The sequence below is a fragment of the Pyrgilauda ruficollis genome, unplaced genomic scaffold (genome assembly GCF_017590135.1).
Source record: "Pyrgilauda ruficollis isolate IOZ18807 unplaced genomic scaffold, ASM1759013v1 scaffold159, whole genome shotgun sequence".
Lineage (NCBI taxonomy): Eukaryota > Metazoa > Chordata > Aves > Passeriformes > Passeridae > Pyrgilauda > Pyrgilauda ruficollis.
This window is the reverse complement of record NW_024514654.1, coordinates 268,110-286,304: the sequence shown is the minus strand read 5'-3', so window position 1 is coordinate 286,304 and position 18,195 is coordinate 268,110. Positions and strand designations below refer to the sequence as shown.

Here is an 18,195-nt window from a genome sequence, read left to right as displayed (position 1 = left end):
CACTTCGTTTCCTTGATGTCCCCGTGCTCAGGCAGCTCTGAAAGGAGAGAGCCCGGGGCTGGGGTGCTGAACAGTGGCCCCTTGTGCTGCTGCAGGCCAGGCTTTCTCCTCTAACAATATTCCTTTGATCCTCTGTGTGCCAGCCCTTTTCCCGACCTGTGGAATCTCATAGCACAATTGCTCAAAGTCAGCCCAGCAGCAGCAGCAGCCAGGCAGGGTTATGGCTGTGTTTAGAAAACGTCCCAAGTGCACACAAAGATTGCTTTAAAAAGAAAAAAACAAACTGGCCAGGCACTGTTGGGATAGAATTGAGGTCTTCTGTCCAATGATTTGTTTTGGTTTTTTTCATCTGTTTGGTCACCGTGGTGTTTCTGCCCCCAGGTGAAAGCGGGGCTGGGAAAACTGAGGCCAGTAAATACATAATGCAGTACATAGCAGCCATCACCAACCCCGGGCAGAGGGCTGAGGTGGAGAGGTAAGGCCTGGGCTGGAAAAGAAGGGAAATTCTCCTGCTTGTAGATCTCTTTCTGTGGGCTGTGTAGCACCATGTTATCAGATAGTCTCTTGTACATGCTGATTTATGCTTAATTTTTTCAGGTACTGCTTTTACTCTGGGAATTTTGCAGTATTAATTGCTGAAATCACATTGAAAAGTTTATTTTGAAAGTTCAAACTTTCAAAATCAAAATAGCATCTAGAAATACCATCAAGCCAATATCAACCATCTAATGGCAGGACCCAATGATCCTAGAAGTCTTTGCCAACCTAAATGATTCTAAATTGCTTTTGCTGGGGCAAATTGCCTGAAATTTGGGTGGGCTAGAATACCACGTGGAGTGAAAGGAGTGTATTCTGTGACCTTCCAGGCTCACATGATTCTGAAGTGCAAAATGTCCCTCTCTGTCCTGGAGTAAAAGCTTTGGAGCAAAGAATGGGGCTTTCTGCAGAAACAGACTTCAACCTACCCTGAATGAACTTTTGAAAATTACTTGAAAAAGAGTTCAGAAAATTTGCTTTAGAATTCAAATGTGTATAGAAGCTGAATTTCTGGTGCTGATTTCAGGGTGGGGGTCTGGTCTTTGAACCAAAGAGCATTTTCTTCCTCTGAGGAGCATTGCTGATAGCTCCCAGCTGATTTCCCATGGGATTGCTGATGTCATCCACACCTGCTCAAATCTGCCATCAAAGAGCATCACTGCTGTCATTGAATTCTTCTGGAAAAATGGCTGTGAAAAAAATCCCGTGGTGTGAGTGTTGAAGTCTTACCCTTTTCCATCCCTCTATCCCTGCTGCAGAGTGAAGAACATCCTGCTGAAATCCAACTGTGTGTTGGAGGCCTTTGGCAACGCCAAAACAAACCGCAATGACAATTCCAGCAGGTTTGGAAAGTACATGGACATCAACTTTGATTTCAAGGGAGACCCCATAGGTGGGCACATCAATAATTACCTGCTAGAAAAGGTAAGGCACTCTCCCTTCCAGGAGGGTTGCAGCCTTTGCTGAAAATAGTTTTGCAATCTGGGCTTTGTTAGTAGAAAGTCTGCTGTTCAGACACGTACAGCAGGTGAGGAATGAGGGCACGGAAAATAAATCCTGGGCTGAAGTTTTCCTCAGGAGTCAGGAAAGCCACTGCAGTGCTGGCAGTGCCCTGTCCCAGGAGCACCATGACTTCCAGAGCTCAGCAGCAATGGGGCTGTGTTACCCAAAGGATTTTGTGGGGAGGGGGGGGGTGTGTGAAGTTTAATCTCAGTTTTTATTTTGGATACAACTTACCCTGTGCACAGCTCATGCTTTGTAATTCTTGCACTGAGCTCTCCCTGGAGAAGGAGATTTCCAGGGCTGTAGGGAGCAAGTGTGCTTGAGAAGTGTTACTTTGGAATAGCGCCACAGCCTTGGGTGAGCTGTTGGTAGTGTTGTTTTTATAGATTCAAAGTGATCCTGAGCATAATTATTTTTCTCATGTCATTAAGTGGTGTCTGGAAACATTGGAATATGCAAAACTGGAGAGCTCAGGCGTGAGCCATTAACAGTTCTTCCTGTGTGAGACACGTCTGGCTTTGATTATGTGTTTGACCACATCTGCCAACACCCTTTTTTGTTTGTGTTTCTTTTTTACTTCTCCCCTTATTTCCCTGAAGTCTATTTTCAGAATAAACACTTTATTTTAAAAAACAAAACAACAAACCCAAACGTTTAACTTGGGTTACTTTGATGTAAAAAGAGGGCTGGGACTACAGCTGCAGTGACTTAAATCCTGATGATTTATTTATCCTGATTGTTTATTTCATATCCTTCACTTCTCCCAAGTTAAATTTGTTTTCATTTGAAAGCAGTGGCGGCTCTGGCCCAAATACGAGCAGTAACACAGTGGCTTTGCAGCAGGAGCACATCAAGTCATGGAATATCCTGGGTTGGAAGGGACCTGTCAGGATCATCCAGTCCCACCCCTGGCCCTGCACAGACCCCCCAACAATCCCACCCTGGGCATCCCTGGCAGTGCTGTCCAAATGCTCCTGGACCTCTGGCAGCCTCGGGGCTGTGCCCATTCTCTGGGGAGCCTGGGGAGTGCCAGCACCCTCTGGGTGAAGAACTTTTCCCTGAGAACCAACCTAAACCTCCCCAACACAGCCCTGTTCCCCTTCACTCTTCATAGTTCAAACTTGTATCATGAAATAAGGACACATTGCTGGCTGACTGAATGTCTGCTGCATTTAATCCTTTTTTGTGCTCTTTTACTCTGGTCTGGAATGAGGATTCTGGAATGGAGCTACAGTTCCCTAAACAAGGCCCTTGTGTCAGAGCAAAGCACTCCCTTGTACAGCTGGGTGCTGTGAGCAGCCTGTCCTAGGGTGTAGGAGTGGTGACCACCAGGTCCTGAGCATTTATCTGTAGCCACAGAGTCCTGGTTTTCATTTCCATTGATTAAATAATTCTAAAACTAAAATGATGTTTTTTATTTGACTCTTCCATGAAAGCAACCCTTTGGTTCCCACATGGGATTCCTGGGTGGAAGTAGGACATTGCAGCTGTTACACAAGCTGGTGCTTTTGGCTGCAGACCTCAAGCTCCAGGGTCACACGTGTGTGATGGTGCTCCCAAGAGCCTGAGTGTGAGATGGGATGGACTTGGGGTGTCCTGTTGATGTGGGTGTCTGAGGGGACACTAACACCCAGCTCTGTGCTTTGTTCCCCCAGTCCCGTGTGATCGTGCAGCAGCCCGGGGAACGAAGCTTCCACTCCTTCTACCAGGTTTGTGTTCCTTTGCTGGAGCTGTGGCTTGTCCCCAGCTTCCCAGACACTTGGGCAGAGCACTCAGGGCTTTCACCCTCTCATGTGTTTTGCAGAGGGTTCCCTTCTGCAGCATCTTGGGTGATCCTGGGTTCTGCAGTTCTCTGCAGGGGCCTGGGCTGGGAGAGAGCCTGGGAAGATGGATTGTTTTCTATCCTCCAGTCCCATATTAACACATTTTTAAACTTAAAAGGAGGCTGACTAAACAAATATGGTAGGACATTGGACTTTGACTCACTGTTTTATGTGTAGTAAGCCTAATCCCTCTATTTTCTCTTGAAGCCTTTAGTCCATATGGAAGTAATTTGGTTTTTTGGATGTTCTTTAATGTCTTCCACATTGTGTGTTGGTTCCCTGTGTGTCCTTTGGGGGATATGGTCAGCCTATTAGTATAACCTTGATTCTGCACTGAGGGAAGGGGAGGTTTGTTTATTTTTTTTCCACTTTTTCAGTACTCCATGATGGCATATTAGCCCTTTCCTCATTTGTCATTTCCAGGAGGAAATGTCTCTGTGTGGGCAGTGTGCTTGCCAAGGCACAGCTGTGGCATGGCACAGCTGTGAACAGGTCTGGGAGGAGTTCAGGCTGGTTTTTGTACAGTTGTGACTCTAAAGGACAGTGATTTGTGGTGGCAGAGCCCTGCACCAGTGCAGGCCCTGTGTCTTGCACATTGTGCTCCAGATATTGCAATAGTAATTAACATTTTCATTATTTTGCTTATCAAGCAGATAAATAAGAGACAGAGAAAAGAAGGATTTTATATTTTTCACTTACCATTTCTTAAAACTCTCTTCATGCAGCTCCTGCAGGGAGGTTCTGAGCAGCTCCTGCGTTCTCTGCACCTCCAGAAGGATGCATCAGCCTACAGCTACATCTGCCCTGGGGCACAGATCAAGGTGAGGGCTCCAGGGACAGCTTAACATCGGCAGTGCTGCTGGAAATGCTCAAAGCACTGCTGAGCTAGCAGAAGTTGAGATCAGTGGGGATGAGTAGGGAAAGGTGACACTGGTGTGCTGTTTGTAATGAGGTTTCCGGTACTACAAGATAAAGCACGAGTGTACTTAGAATCATAGAAAAGATTTACCTCTATTCTGCTTAAAATACACAAATATACCTATGCATGCTGTTTCTGCTTATAAACAGCAATAAAATGATTTATTAATAAATGCAGGTGTGGATGTTTAGCCCATTACCAGTGTCAGACATTCCATGCTCCATAATGGGTACCTTAAACTGCCTTCTGGAGCAAAAAGCCAGAAGATCTGCTGCATTTTTTTGCAGCAGATCTTTGAGTTAGTGAAGGATTGAGTCTTCATGTCTGACTTGTCCTCAAGGGGGAGCTCTGAACAGGAAAGAGGGGAACAAACCCATAAAGTTTTTAGACAAGATCCTGAACACTTCAGATACATCTGGAGCTGTCCCTTGTGTAGTCCCTTTGAAGCAGGGTCCAGACCAAAGGCTCCATGATTTCCTAGGTGCTTTTTTGAGATGCACTTTGGTACAGAAACCCAGAGACCTTCTTCCATGCCAGATTATTCTCTTTAAAAATGTGTATTGAAAACAAACCCAGGAGGCTGCAGGGAGGGAGAGGCTAATCTTGAGAGAGGTGGAGAACAGAGATTTCCTGCTGGTGCTCTGCAGCTCTGTCATACAGTCTGTGACTGCACAAATTGTCCCTGTTGTTCTGGGATTTTTAATGAACTCTTTCTCAGCAAATTCCACTGGGAAATTTATTGTGCTGTGGTGGATTTCTGTGTCTCCTGCTGACAGAATACGTGGGTGCAATGCAGGGTTCAGGGTCCAAGCAGGCAAGATGGCATTGGAATAAGCTGGGAAACCTCATGATAGTGTCTTGCCTCTGAGAAACATCAAAGTGCATCTTGTTTCCCATGGGCTTGTGAAATCCTTGCTTCCTCACAGCTGACTTCCATTAAATCCCCCATCCCAAACTTCTCTCTCCCCTCAGTGTTCCATCAATGACGGAGCTGAGTTCAAGGCAGTCGCTGATGCCATGAAGGTGATTGGCTTCAAGCAAGAGGAGATTCAAACTGTCTACAAAATTGTGGCAGCCATTCTGCACCTGGTAAGCTCCCTGCCCATGGGTATCCATCCCTGAATCCATCCCTGGGCTGTTCCTCAGGAGGGCTTGTACTGCCAGCAGCTCTGATTTTCCTGCTGCAGAAGCCATTGGAAGCTCTGGTGGCTGGGAAGGTGTCCAGCTCACAGAAAGTCCTTGCTGGAACAGGGCACTGCAATGATGATCACGTGTATTCCTGTATGTTCCAGATCCCAAAACAGGCATACCACTAAGTACTGGAAACTGTTTTATGTTCTGAAAAAGGAACTGGGGTTTGGCGGTGAGGGGATAGGGAGCTTCTCACCTTCACCGCAGCGATCCTGCTTCACTTCATGGCGAAGGTTGATCACAGGAAACCTCTTAATTCTTTGTGTTCTGAGACTGAGGAGATCCTTCCTTCTCGTGGATCCTTCTGGGAGCCATAGAGCCTCCTCCCCTGCACCGCAGCAGGGAGGCCCTATAGCTCAGCTCTCGTTTTCCTGAGGAAAGAGGTGGGCAGGAGGAGGGCGGCAAAGAGGAACTTTATTCCAGTTCCTTCTCCTCGTTGGGATGACAGTGTTGGGAAGGAAGGGAGACAGAGCAGAGTGGGGCCATGCAGGCAGGCTGAGGGACAACCCTCTGCTGTGGATCACCAAGGGGTGTCAACTGCTTAATCCTGGCACTCAAGGTACCCAGGAGCAGAGCTGTGGTGGTGGGATGCTACCAGTCCAGTTCCACTGGCACTGACCTCTCAGCTTCCCCACGCCATTCCCATTCCCTCTGTGGCAGTAGCACTGCCAGGGAAATTGCAGCCAGTGATTTCATGGGGAGCTGCAGTGAAGACAAATGCTACATCCAGCATTTGCACACATGGTGCAATTCCTTATCCCTGGACTCTGAATCTTGGGGTGGTGTTTGATTAAATCTTGGGAAGTGTTTGATGTTGTTTGTCCCAAAAGCTGAGCTGAACACTGAGCACAAATGCTTTGCTTTGAGAAAGCCCTTGCTGCTCCCACTGATGTTGGAGGTTTGAGGGTGTGGATGTGCAGGACCCATCTTCCAGTGTGGCAGGAGATTTCCAGCCTGGAATAGCAGGTGGAAAATGGATGGAGTTGGGGTGTTCTGGTTCCTGTTAGTAAAGGGCAGATGGAGAAATGCTGCTGATTGCAGGGGAACCTGAAGTTCTATGTGGATGGAGACACTCCCATCATCGAGAACAGCAAGGTGGTGTCGGTCATCGCTGACCTCCTGTCCACCAAGGCCGAGCTGGTGGAGAAGGCGCTGCTGTTCCGGACAGTGGCCACGGGCAGGGACGTCATCGACAAGCAGCACACGGAGCAGGAGGCCACCTACGGCAGGGACGCCTTTGCAAAGGTGAGTGCAGTCCCCCTCCTCTGCACAGGTGTGTGACACTCACACACACATCTCTGCCCGTGGGTTGAGGTGTGCAGCAAGGAATGGCAGTGCCCAAGGGGGGCACTGCTGCCAGAACTGCACATTTTTCAGTGCTCAGTCCCAGGAGGATTCCTGGGTGGGTCAATAAGCACAGGGCTTGCTGTACATCCTGCAGATTTCTCTCTGAATCTACGGGCTCCTGAGTTCTGTAGGGGTCTGTGGCACCTCCCCATCCCTGCCCTTCCAGCAGGGATCCAGCTGCCACAGCCAGCAGTGCCAGGCACACCGAGGAGGGGATGGGCTGCAGGCTCCGCTGGCATCTGCAAATGTGTCATGCAGGGAGGAATTGCTGTGAAATGGGATCCTCAGCTTCATTTTGCAGTTAAATTCAAAGAGTAGAGAATGGTACTGTAGCATCTAGAATTCATTTTGGAAACACAAAGTGGTATTTAAAAAAAATTTTATGAAGAATCGTAGAATGGTTTGGGTTGAAGCAACCTTAAAGACCATCTTGTTCCAACCCCCTGCCATGGGCAGGGACACCTTCCACAGGAAAAGTGAGTACTGATAGCAGGAGTGACAATTGTTCCTCCTCTGCTAAGAAATCAAATTATAAGAGAGGAATGGATGGACTTATGAAAGTCATTGATAATTAACTTGACTTCTTTTCCTGAGATAATGTATTTACCCAGCTTCACAGCACATTTTGAACATGAAGACTTTGAAGACACTTCTGCCTACAGAACATTATCTTTGTGAAAGGTGAACAGGATTATTTTCCTGTCATTGTGTTCAGTTGTTGAGTTTCTGTGACTGACCTCTCTCTTGCTCTTCACTATTGTTAAATAATTCTCAGGAATGGTACTTCTTAGGCAGCTGAAAAGCTGACTGGAATCAAATTAGGGAACTGCTGCTCCCAGTGACCTCATTGGGATTTCAACTTGGTATAAATGAGTTTCAGAAGAAAGAAAATAAATACTTCCACAGAATATTTTCTTCAGTTAGTAGCTGCTCACTTTCAGCAGAACATGACCTGCAGCTTTGATGGAGGCCTGTAATGAGCTGTGTTGAATTTCCTGGGAAGAGCTGAGGCAGGTGCAGGCAGGAGCCCTCAGTCTGTGTTTCCTGCAGGCCATTTACGAGCGTCTCTTCTGCTGGATTGTGACACACATCAACGATGTCATCGAGGTGAAGAACTACGACACCACAGTGCATGGCAAGAACACAGTCATTGGGGTCCTGGATATCTATGGCTTTGAGATATTTGACAATAACAGGTGAGCCACCTTCTAAAGCCCAGTGTTGTGTCCTTGCCTTTCCCAGAACACTCATCACCTTTTCTTCTCATGTTTTTACAGCTTTGAACAATTCTGCATTAATTACTGCAATGAAAAGCTGCAGCAGCTCTTCATTCAGCTGGTTCTGAAGCAGGAGCAGGAGGAGTACCAGAGAGAGGGAATTCCCTGGAAGCATGTGAGTGCTTTGGCAGAGGAGGGAGAGGTCGGTGTGAGGTCAGTGTACCAGCACAAATGCCAGACCTGAAGTTGTTCCACATGCAAGCTCCAGTTGATGGCACATCTGTGTCCCTGCCAGCTGTCCTGCCAGGCTGGGATCAGGCTGGGGCGGGAGCTTCCCAGTCACCTCACCACGTGTCTGCTTGGGAAAATATGGAACTCCAGGTCTGAGATGAAACCTATTGTGGCACCTCTGTGATGCCACACACGCAACTGTGGTTTTCTGTGCTGAGTGCTTATATTATATAATAATATAAACATATTTTCTAGTTGTTGATGGTAATATGTAAAAATCTTGACTTTCCTTGTTCAAACTCTCTTCAGAATGCCAAGGACAGGATGTGCAGTGTCACTGTAGTGACTGCACACAGCTGAATTGTAAAAGACATTTTAAAGAGTATTCTGCAGCAGAGGTCTTGAGATGTATCTGAGGGGTTTGAAAAATCACTTTCTGTGCTGTTCAGTGTAGGAGAGCAGTCTGCTTTATCTGGAATCAGAGATCTGCACATTCAGAGCTGTTTGCTCCTCGCTGTCACACGGGCTGCTATGGCCAGCACTGCTATCCTCCCCTTTCTGCAGCCAAGGTCACCAACACCCCTGTCCTTTGTTTCCTGCAGATTGATTACTTCAACAACCAGGTTATCGTGGACCTGGTGGAGCAGCAGCACAAAGGGATCATTGCCATTCTGGATGATGCCTGCATGAACGTGGGGAAAGTCACGGATGAGATGTTCCTCGAGGCCCTCAACAACAAACTGGGGAAACATGCACACTTCTCCAGCAGGAAGGTAACCCACAGACCTTCTTGTCCTCTGCTGTCCCTTCTCCATGTTCTGAGGTGGAATGGAATGAGGAAAAGGGATTTAGGGGTGGCTGGGTTGGAATCACTGCAACAAAGTGTGAGATGAGGAGCCCGGAGCAGCTCCAGCCGCAGAGGAACCCGGCAGAGGGAGCTCCAGCACATCCAGTGGCTCATCCCTTTTATTCCCGGATAAAAGGAGCCTGAGCTCGTGCCTTGACATATCATGATGTCATCTGGAACCAATCGATACGCCGGCTCGGCCCACGTGTTGTTCTTCCCAGGCTGCTCTAATACATAGTGACAGTGAAATTATTCACACTCCTGCATTATTACAGCACTGTCATTTGGGCTTTTTTCATCGTCATTGGCTGCAGAACGTGCTCGTCTCCCACTGCACCTCAGAGCACCCAGGCCCCTCGCCTGGCTTTGTCTGGGCTACAATGGGCGAATTAAAAGGCTTCATTTATTCCTCACTTGGCAGCAGATTGCAAAATGGTCACCAGCCTGATTAATTTGAGAATCTTTCACACATAGTAATCAAATAAGGGCCTTTAGTTTGATGGCTCTCTACTCAGAAACATTGTCTAAAATGTATGGCTCAGAGTGCTGGTCCCCCCTGCTCCCTCCCACCCCAGCACAATATTTTATGTAGGTCACAAGTACCAAATTAGCCTGGTTGTGTAAGATATGTGCTAAAGGCTGCCTCCGGGAGGCCCAGGATAAACAATGGATCTGGCTGGGGCTGTCTGAGGAGAGGCCGGGATGAAAGTAAACCAAAACCACTTTTTCCTCCCAGATAATAATTTTCCTTAAATGTCCTTTTGCTGCAGCACACCTGATGCACACTGGCCAGGGGCACCTGAGCTCAGGGAGGGGGTCAGGGAACTTGATTTCAGTGTTGATCCAAATTTCACGTGCCCGAGCAGTGACATGGAATGTTCTGAGAAAACCCACATGGAAACAAGTGTGAGGCCTGGCCTGGGTTCCTGTTTGAATACAAACTGCTTCCTTCAGTGGTAGTACTGGTGGGTTGAAGTCTGGGATCCTCTGCAGTAGGGTGCTGGGGGATGGTCCAGTTTCTGGAACTGTCTGGTCAGTGGATGTAGAGAAAGGAGTTTGGTTTCTGTTCTGTCCTTGCACCCACATCTGCCCAGGGGAGGGGGCTCTGCCACAGAGGGAGCAGGTGGTCCTTTAGTGCAGTGGCAGAAGGGGATGGAATTTCAGGAGGTGCTATGGGAGGCTATAAAATGAACATTTAAAAATAAAATCTGCTCAAGTCCTTGCCTTTGGGAGTCCCCTCCCAGCAAGGAGACATTAAAGGGCAGCACTGCCAGCTGCAGCGTTCCTCAGCAGGAGGTGGCGTTGTCAGAAACTGCCTGCACAGGCTAAGAGGGAGACAAGGAATCCTGCTATAAATAATGTTTATGGAGGGGCTGATGGATCTGCCTGGCTTGCTAATTTCTAGTTAAATCAATAGAGCCTTGAAAACATTGACCCATAAACCTCTCAGCATAATTATTATCTTTTCTCCCCATCGCATCTCTGCAGACGTCCCAGAGCTCTTCTTCAGTCCCACCCAGAGCTGCTGTGGGAAGCCTGAGCCTTCTGAGCCAGGTTCTTCTAACCTGGATTAAAACAAAGGGCTTGATTCCATCTTATTCCCTGCCTTTGCAGACTGCAGTGGTTCCATGCAGATCCTGTGAAGTTCCACACAGATGGGAGCTGTTCCCAAAGAGTTAAAGTGCATGTGTTGGGAGCAGCTCCCATCCCTCAGCCCAGTTCATGCTCCACTGCTCCCTGCAGAGCATGCTGCACACAGGCTCCATGTGGAGAAGCTCTAGGGGGCTGTGGTGCCCTAAATAGTCATGTCCTACTTTGTGTACCCGGCTGCTCCGCGCTGCCGGCGCCCTTGTCCTGGGGAAGGCCAAACGAGCCAGGACAATACTGGTTAACACTTCTACCCGCAGAATTTGTGGCAGAATTTTGTGTTCCTGGAGCATGGGGTGTCCTCCTTGGGTATGTCTATTGCTAATCTGGATGTGCAGATATGCCAGCTGTTCTAGTGGCCCTTCCCAATATGACCATTTGTATCCTCAACCTCTCCAAGTTCCATTTATTTTCTGTTGATTTACACTTTGGAAGGATCAAGTGCAGTGGCAGACAGTCCATAAATGCCTCAATCTTCAAATTGTGGAGAGCATCAGTCTCAACAAACTGGAAGTATCAGAAGGTCCATTCCAGTCCACCTGATGTTGTGTCTCCCAAAACACTGGACAGTGGTGAATGCCCAAGTGAGAGCCCAATATAGGACAAAAGTGTACTGATAACTTGGCATGCTCCTTGGCATGCTTCAGGGACCTACAGCCCAGGAGCCTCCTGGTCTTCTTGACAGGGTTTTTGTGTGGTCTTATTGCTTTTTAAATTGACAAAGAATTCCACAGCTCAAATACTCAAGTGAAGAGCTCCTTCCTCCCTATTTCCCTCCCTTCTCCCTTTTCCATTTTAGATTACACCTCTCACCTCCTAGTTTTTAAATGGCAAAACACAGTTCTCTTTGCCTTCCATTACATCATCTCCACGTTTTTTGCCATCATCTCTGGCATTTCTTTCCTAACCTGGGGAAGCTGAGTTTGTTGGCCCATTCTCTGAGGGCAGTCAGTCACAGGGGATGGGTTTTGCCCTTTAAGCCTCTCCCAGTTCTCCATGTCCTTTTTGAGATGAACGAGGATAGTTAAGATCCCTGTTGAGTCAGGAAGGGATGGTTTGGGGCCCATCAGTTCCTGTGAACTTTGCCCTTTCTCAGTGGGAATTCCTGTCCTGCTGGGGAGTTCCATTTGCTCTGCTTTGCCCTCATTTAGCTCCGGGTGTCTCCCGCAGCTCTTCCCAGCCAGCCCTCGGTGATTGAGTGCCCCCACCCAGCCCTACGACCTTCCCCTTGCCCTCAGATTATGGCTCATTTCAGATGCTGTGAAAGCACAGACTCAGGGCAGGCTCCCACAGGATTCCCATCTTTCCAACACCTTTCTCCTGTCTTTACTGGCCCCTGAATGCTGTGAGCTGTCAGTGAGGAGCCTCATGAAAGGGCTCACAGAAAGCCAGGCAGGTGATCCACTGTATCGATGGACTTGCTGGTCTTTTTTTCACTAATTTCAACTGCTTTGTCCAGGAAACACAAAGCTGGGACAGAATCGCTCCTTTGGAAAAAGCCAAACCAGCAAACAACAAAATCCTTGATTGCTGTTATGGCTCCTTCCAGCCTCTCCAGAGCTGGATGAGCTTTCAGAGGAGCTTGTGCTGCCAGTTGTGCCCTGTCTGGTAGCACAGGCACATTTCTTTTGCCATTTGGTAGTTACCCCTTTTATAGACTTGTTGTTTTGAGCTGTGTGTTTGGGTAGCTGAAAAAGGCACTCCCCAGCCCCCTGCTGGGAACAAAGCTGCAGCAAGAAAAATGCCTTTGTTTCTCTGGTATTGCCTCGTTTCTTCATTTTCCCTGTGTTCTGTTGCACCTTGGTCATCCATCAGCTCTGCTCCTCCTGGTGCTCCCTGCTCCTGCCGTGCTGGACTTCTCACACCTCTGGGACCTCCTGGGGACCTTGGTACTCACACTCCTTGGGCTTCTCCTTCTGATTAATTTTGTCTAAAATATATTATAGGTTTTTTTTTCATCTGTTCTTACACTTTGAGCCAATCTATTCTGTGTTCTTGGACACAGGTGAATTTTTTGAGTGTATCGCCTTACTCCTAATCATCCTTCCTGCCCTTCATTTCAACCATGATAATTTCTTCCTTTATTTCTCCAGGACTTTTTGTGGATAGCAGATACCTGCTCATAGCCCTTTGTGTTGTTAAATGCTGCCTGCAAAGACTTAATTCATCTCCTGCTCCTTTTCCCTACAACAAAATCCTCATTCTTATCTCATACCTCTTTTTTAATTAAGCCAACCCTGATGGATTTTTTGGCTCCTGCTATTCCTGAAGGGATGAGTGTGTCACAGCCACTGCTGCTGAACAGCTGCCATGTGGGCACTGGACATCTTGTGTTGTACAGAAGGAATGGGATGGGATGGGAATTTGAGCCTGGAGCAGTGGGTCTGCAGGGGGTTCCCTGTTTGAGGGGTGTCAGATGACCAGGAGGGGTCTGGGACTGAGCAAGCCTTGCTGCTGTCACTGCAGTTGGCCCATTTCTTTGCAGAGGAGTTACACTGCAATTGCAAAAACACATAAAGGAAGACTTTAAAAAGTAATAGATTAACTCGTGGGTGCAATGTTTCTCTACAGGCACGAGTGTTCTTTTTGCATAGTGGTGTTTCTGAGATAGTATCAATTTCTTCATAAAATTATAGGCTCTTGCAGCTTCATTTGTACAAGCACACGTTCTTACAGTGCATCCATGAAAACATTTTCCAGCAGTGGCTTTCACATCTGCACATGCATATAGAAGGTGGAATTCCTGTAGTTCCCAGTGCTATTTTGAAGGCAGGTTGCTCTTCCATGGGGCTTGTAAATCCAGGGGTGGTGTTTTAATATCAATCCATGGGTGGTGTTTTAAGGTATGTGAATTTGTTTCAGCTTTGTGCCACGGACAAAACGCTGGAGTTCGACAGAGACTTCCGGATCAAGCACTACGCCGGGGATGTGATGTGAGTTTTCTTCTGAAATAAAGTTGCACATTTTATTTTTTTCTTCCCAGCAGCTCTGAAGTGGTACAATATTCTGATTTACTGCTTCTTCTGGTGCAAGCCAGAATAGCTGTCACACACAATTACAGAGTGCAGCGCTTGCTTATCAATTAAATCTTCTGCTGGTGCCTTGCTCTACAGAGTAGGAATTTGTACTTGGAGTGAAACAAAAGGAGAGCAGGGGTGGGGGGTGAGGGGAGAGCAGTGCTCCAGGGAAAGAAAAAGGGAAAAAAGGCAGCAGTGTTTATGCAAGAAAGCTACACTGAGCTAATAAGTCTGGTTTAGACATCTGTTTGGTGTGATTATATAACTCTGGCTTTAAATTCTCCAATCAGTTGGAGCAGGCTGGAAGCCCAGGGGAGAGATAACCTGCAGGAGGGATCAGGGCAGGAGGGCTGGGAAGTGCTTGCCTGGAGCCTGCAGGAACAAGTGCAGGAGGTGACAGCAGTGGGAAGGGAGAGTGAGTGGAAGTGAAGGATGCACATGGTAGAAACCATTTGCTGGGAAAGCTGTTGTATGGAATATCACTGGAGTAATTTAATGGTTTAGGGTTTTTGTAATTTCCCATGTCAGAAGAAAGGGAGTTACTGAAGGAAGAATTCATGACTTCTTTTACCTTGGTATTAATTTTACCTTTAATTTCCAAGAACAACCAGTGTGATCAGACTGGAGCCCATATAGCATAAGCAGGTTATCTTCTGGAGTCTTTGCTGAGCAGTTCCTGACAGACATCCCTGATTTTAGGGGGTTTTGGAGGAGAATATACAAGGTGCTGTCTTAATGGCTGAACCTTCTGTACTGCCAGTGGCTGACAAATAGTGTGAAAGGAAACCGAAATGTGGAAGGAATCACAGATAGTTCAGGCCCAGATCTTACATGGAGCACTAAGACTTGGGGGTGGGGAGGCCATGGCACGGGGAGCCCAGAGCAGCTGTGGCTGCCCCATCCCTGGCAGTGCCCAAGGCCAGGTTGGATGGGGCTTGGAGCAGCCTGGGACAGTGAAAGGTGTCTCTGCCATGGCAGGGGTGGCACTGGATGCCATTTAAAAGGTCCTGTTCCGTGACTCTGTGATTTGAGGATGGTTCCATACAGGGATTTGCAGGTTGTGGGTTGATCCCAGAGTCTGGAGGTTGGGTGCAGCTCCCCAGGATGGGATCTGGAGCTCAGGAAACATCTGCATGGCAGTCACTGAATTGGGAGACTTTGGACCTTTTCTGTGAGGACAGAGCACTGCCTGCTTTGAGACCTGGAGAAGAGATGAAACCCTGGAAGAGTGACCTCCTCCAGTGGTGTTCCTGTGGGAACAGAGGAAGGAAGGAATCTCAAGTGTGTGTGTTTCTGTGTGTGCTGACTTCCAGGGCAGCTCCCAGTCACTACTCAGAGGCTGCTCTGGAACTCAGACTCTCCACTGAGAGAGGGGCAGACTGCACAGATTGAAAAACAAACCTGAATTTCTCTAGGATTTAACACAAACACACACACTCAGCTTGGAGACAGAATCCCGAGTGTAACTCCTGATTTTGGGCCATCTACCCCCTGCCCAGGTGCTGTGATGTGTCTCAGCCAGCACCTGCACAGCTCCAGGAGCTCTCTGAAGCCGGGGGTGCTGCTCCTGTGCTGGAGGTGGGAGCTGGGCCCGAGGAGCCAAGTGTCACACTCTGCTCCTGCAGCCATTAGGATGGGCTGGGAGCAGGGCTGGATCAGCATCTGCTGTGTCTGTAGGAGTGCAGGGATGCTGATTCCACAGCTACCAGCAGCTCACAGAAGGTCTTTGCTACTTTGCAATTAACTCTGTTTTTCCTTTATTTTTCAGTTACTCTGTCACTGGATTCATTGATAAAAACAAGGATACTTTATTTCAAGACTTCAAACGCCTCATGTACAACAGGTAAGAATTTTAATGAGGTGAATTTTAATCTGATTTGTCAGAATCCTTCTTTGTGGAGTGATGCTATCAGAGACTCAGGTTTTCAGTGATTCTGTCCTCAATGTGTGTGAATAAACACATTGCTTTGGGATTTGATCTTTGTACGTCTCCTGTGACCCAAAGGCTGTTAGTTGTATTTTTCAGGTTAAAGTTATTCTGTACATGTTGTTTCTGTTCTGATGCAGCCTTTAATTGAACAGAATTTAAAGTGGTTTTTTTGAAACCAACTGATTGTGCAATCAAGATAGTGCAGAGCTTGCTTGTGCTGCCTGATTGGTCATTAACCCATTGCAGATTTACCATCACTGCCCTGTCTGTAATCAGTGCTAAAGATACTGGGGAGCTTTGGTCAACAACAGATATCCTCACCTCACTTAAAACACCCTGTTTTGAAAGAAAATGAGGAGATAGGTAGGAATCCTTTCATGTCTGCAGTGATGTGAGAAGTGAAAACCATGAGGTCATGTGTTGGGCAAGCAAAAGTTGCCTTGAGAAGCAGATTTGAAATCCTGTCAGAATGTGGGTGGAAGTCCCCATGGAGCTGTTTTTCTTCACCTGGTGTTAAACATGTCCTCGTTTTGTAATCTGCAGCTTCCAGGGGCCCTGCTCAGAGGACAGTGAGCACAAACACCCTGCAGTGGTAGGCACTGTTTACCTGTGCAGATGTTAAATTGGTCTGCAGCCCTTTGGGTTGACTGGCTGTGCTCCCCTGAGCAGTCCCACTGTTCCTGTTTTCAACAGTTCCCATTGACCAGAAACCTTGCAAAATATTTGCTGTGTGGTTTTATCAAATTTAGCCTGTTTTCTGTGAAGTCTCTGGAAAATCCTGTTCCCAAACACCACTTCCAGCACATTAAAGCCTGTGACTGATTGGCCATTAGATTGCTGGAAATGTGCTCAGTTTTTGTCTGTTCCTGAACTCTTGCTATCCATCCGGGCCAGTTTACCTCGCTCTGAACTCTTAAAAAATGCAGGCTAAAGTGTATAAATTACTTTATATACCAAGAGAGGTGCAGAAATGCAGCTTAAACACAGGTGGCAGGTTCTAAGGGAGGCTGGTGTGGGTCTCCCTCTCCTTTGTGTTGATTAAATTCCTTCTGTTGTGAAGGCAGTGAGGCAGCCCCTGCCTTTGGTGGATCACTGTGGGATTTTCTCTGTCTTATTCCTGCACATCCTGATCTGAAGGGAGAATGTGCTGGTTGTTTTTCCAGAATGTTCAGCTGTAAGCTTGAACTTGCTCTTAAGAGCATGAAATGTTGTGCCCAGGAGTCTCACCCTGTGAGCTGGAAGCAGCAGTGGGTCTGGGTAGAAACCAACTGTTGTGTTGTCAGTGGAGTGGAAGTGCTGGGAGACTGCAATTAAAGATATTCTCTCCTAGCTCCAACCCTGTGTTGAAGATGATGTGGCCTGAGGGGAAACTGAGCATCACTGAGGTCACCAAGAGACCTCTGACAGCAGCTACTCTGTTCAAGAACTCCATGATTGCACTGGTGGACAACCTGACACTGAAGGTAAAGATTCCTGTTTCAAAATTGACTTCTGATTAGAAGAGTGTGGCTTCTCCCTGGAGAGATTCCCACCTTCCCCTCACTGCCATCCATCAGGAGCTAAGCTGATCAAAGGCAGAGTAGCCTTGTCTGTGCCAAACAGGCTTTGGCTGGGCAGGTCTGGAGGGAGGGTCACCTCCATCCCCCATGAAGAAGGTGGATTTTTGTCTCCTCCATGACCAGTGCATCTTTCACTTGTAGGAAAGCCAGTCTGTCTTAGGGTTGTGGTTGCTATTATTATTATTTATTTATTTATTTATTATATCAAATCATGTTTAGCAAAGCTCTTTGGGCAGAGGGCCCAGAGGATATTGTTCATGGTGGAGAGATCCTCTCTGGCTTCCCATGCCAATGGGAATACAATACAGACAGACCTGTTTGAGTTCCTTCTTTCCTCCTCTTTGCCATGCCAGAGGGTGAGGAGGGAAAGCTTTTATCTCAGCCCATATTTCAGTTTGATGGTAGAAGGCATTGCTTGGGCAAGCACCACATTGTGTGATGGAAGGTGGGGAAGGGGATGCTCTGGGAGGGGCTGTTGGAGCAGCACAACTGAGCAAGCCCTGGGAGCTGAGCTGAGATCCCTAAGGAGTACTGGGGTGTTACTGGAGCTGGGTGGCCTTGCTGGACTCCTGGCACTGGGGTACAGCCCCCAAGAGATGGACAGAGAGCCCAGGGTGCTGGGGTGTGTTCACATTCAGAATAATTGAGCAATGAGTGCTCTGAGTGTCTTCTCAGGAGCTGTGGGAGCAAAGGAGGTGGGTCAGAGCATGGCCACCCAGTGCTGGCTGTGCACGGGAAGAGAGAGCTGCCCTCACTTGTTGTGTCCAGAGTTAGGACATGAAATCACACCTGATTTATGGGGTCTCCCCAGAGGTGCCGAGCACTGCCCAGGCTCCCCAGGGAATGGTCCCAGCCCAGGAGCAGTTGGACAATGCTCCCAGGGGTGGGACTGTTGTGGTGTCTGTGCAGAGCCAGGAGTTTCACTGGG

The 18,195-nt window shown here is 47.8% G+C and overlaps 1 protein-coding gene across 2 annotated transcripts in view; it reads left to right on the top strand.

The window, feature by feature from the left end:
* The window catches only part of MYO1D (myosin ID), a 152,749-nt gene that overhangs the window by 36,410 nt on the left and 98,144 nt on the right, over window positions 1–18,195 (top strand). For both annotated transcript variants that reach the window (XM_041461977.1, XM_041461978.1), the window contains exons 3-14: window positions 382–475; window positions 1,296–1,461; window positions 3,195–3,248; window positions 4,088–4,183; window positions 5,254–5,370; window positions 6,514–6,717; window positions 7,870–8,015; window positions 8,097–8,211; window positions 8,870–9,040; window positions 13,624–13,694; window positions 15,547–15,621; window positions 17,039–17,171. In XM_041461977.1, coding sequence (XP_041317911.1) covers window positions 382–475; window positions 1,296–1,461; window positions 3,195–3,248; window positions 4,088–4,183; window positions 5,254–5,370; window positions 6,514–6,717; window positions 7,870–8,015; window positions 8,097–8,211; window positions 8,870–9,040; window positions 13,624–13,694; window positions 15,547–15,621; window positions 17,039–17,171 — 1,442 coding nt within the window. The remainder of the gene's footprint in view (window positions 1–381; window positions 476–1,295; window positions 1,462–3,194; window positions 3,249–4,087; window positions 4,184–5,253; window positions 5,371–6,513; window positions 6,718–7,869; window positions 8,016–8,096; window positions 8,212–8,869; window positions 9,041–13,623; window positions 13,695–15,546; window positions 15,622–17,038; window positions 17,172–18,195) is intronic.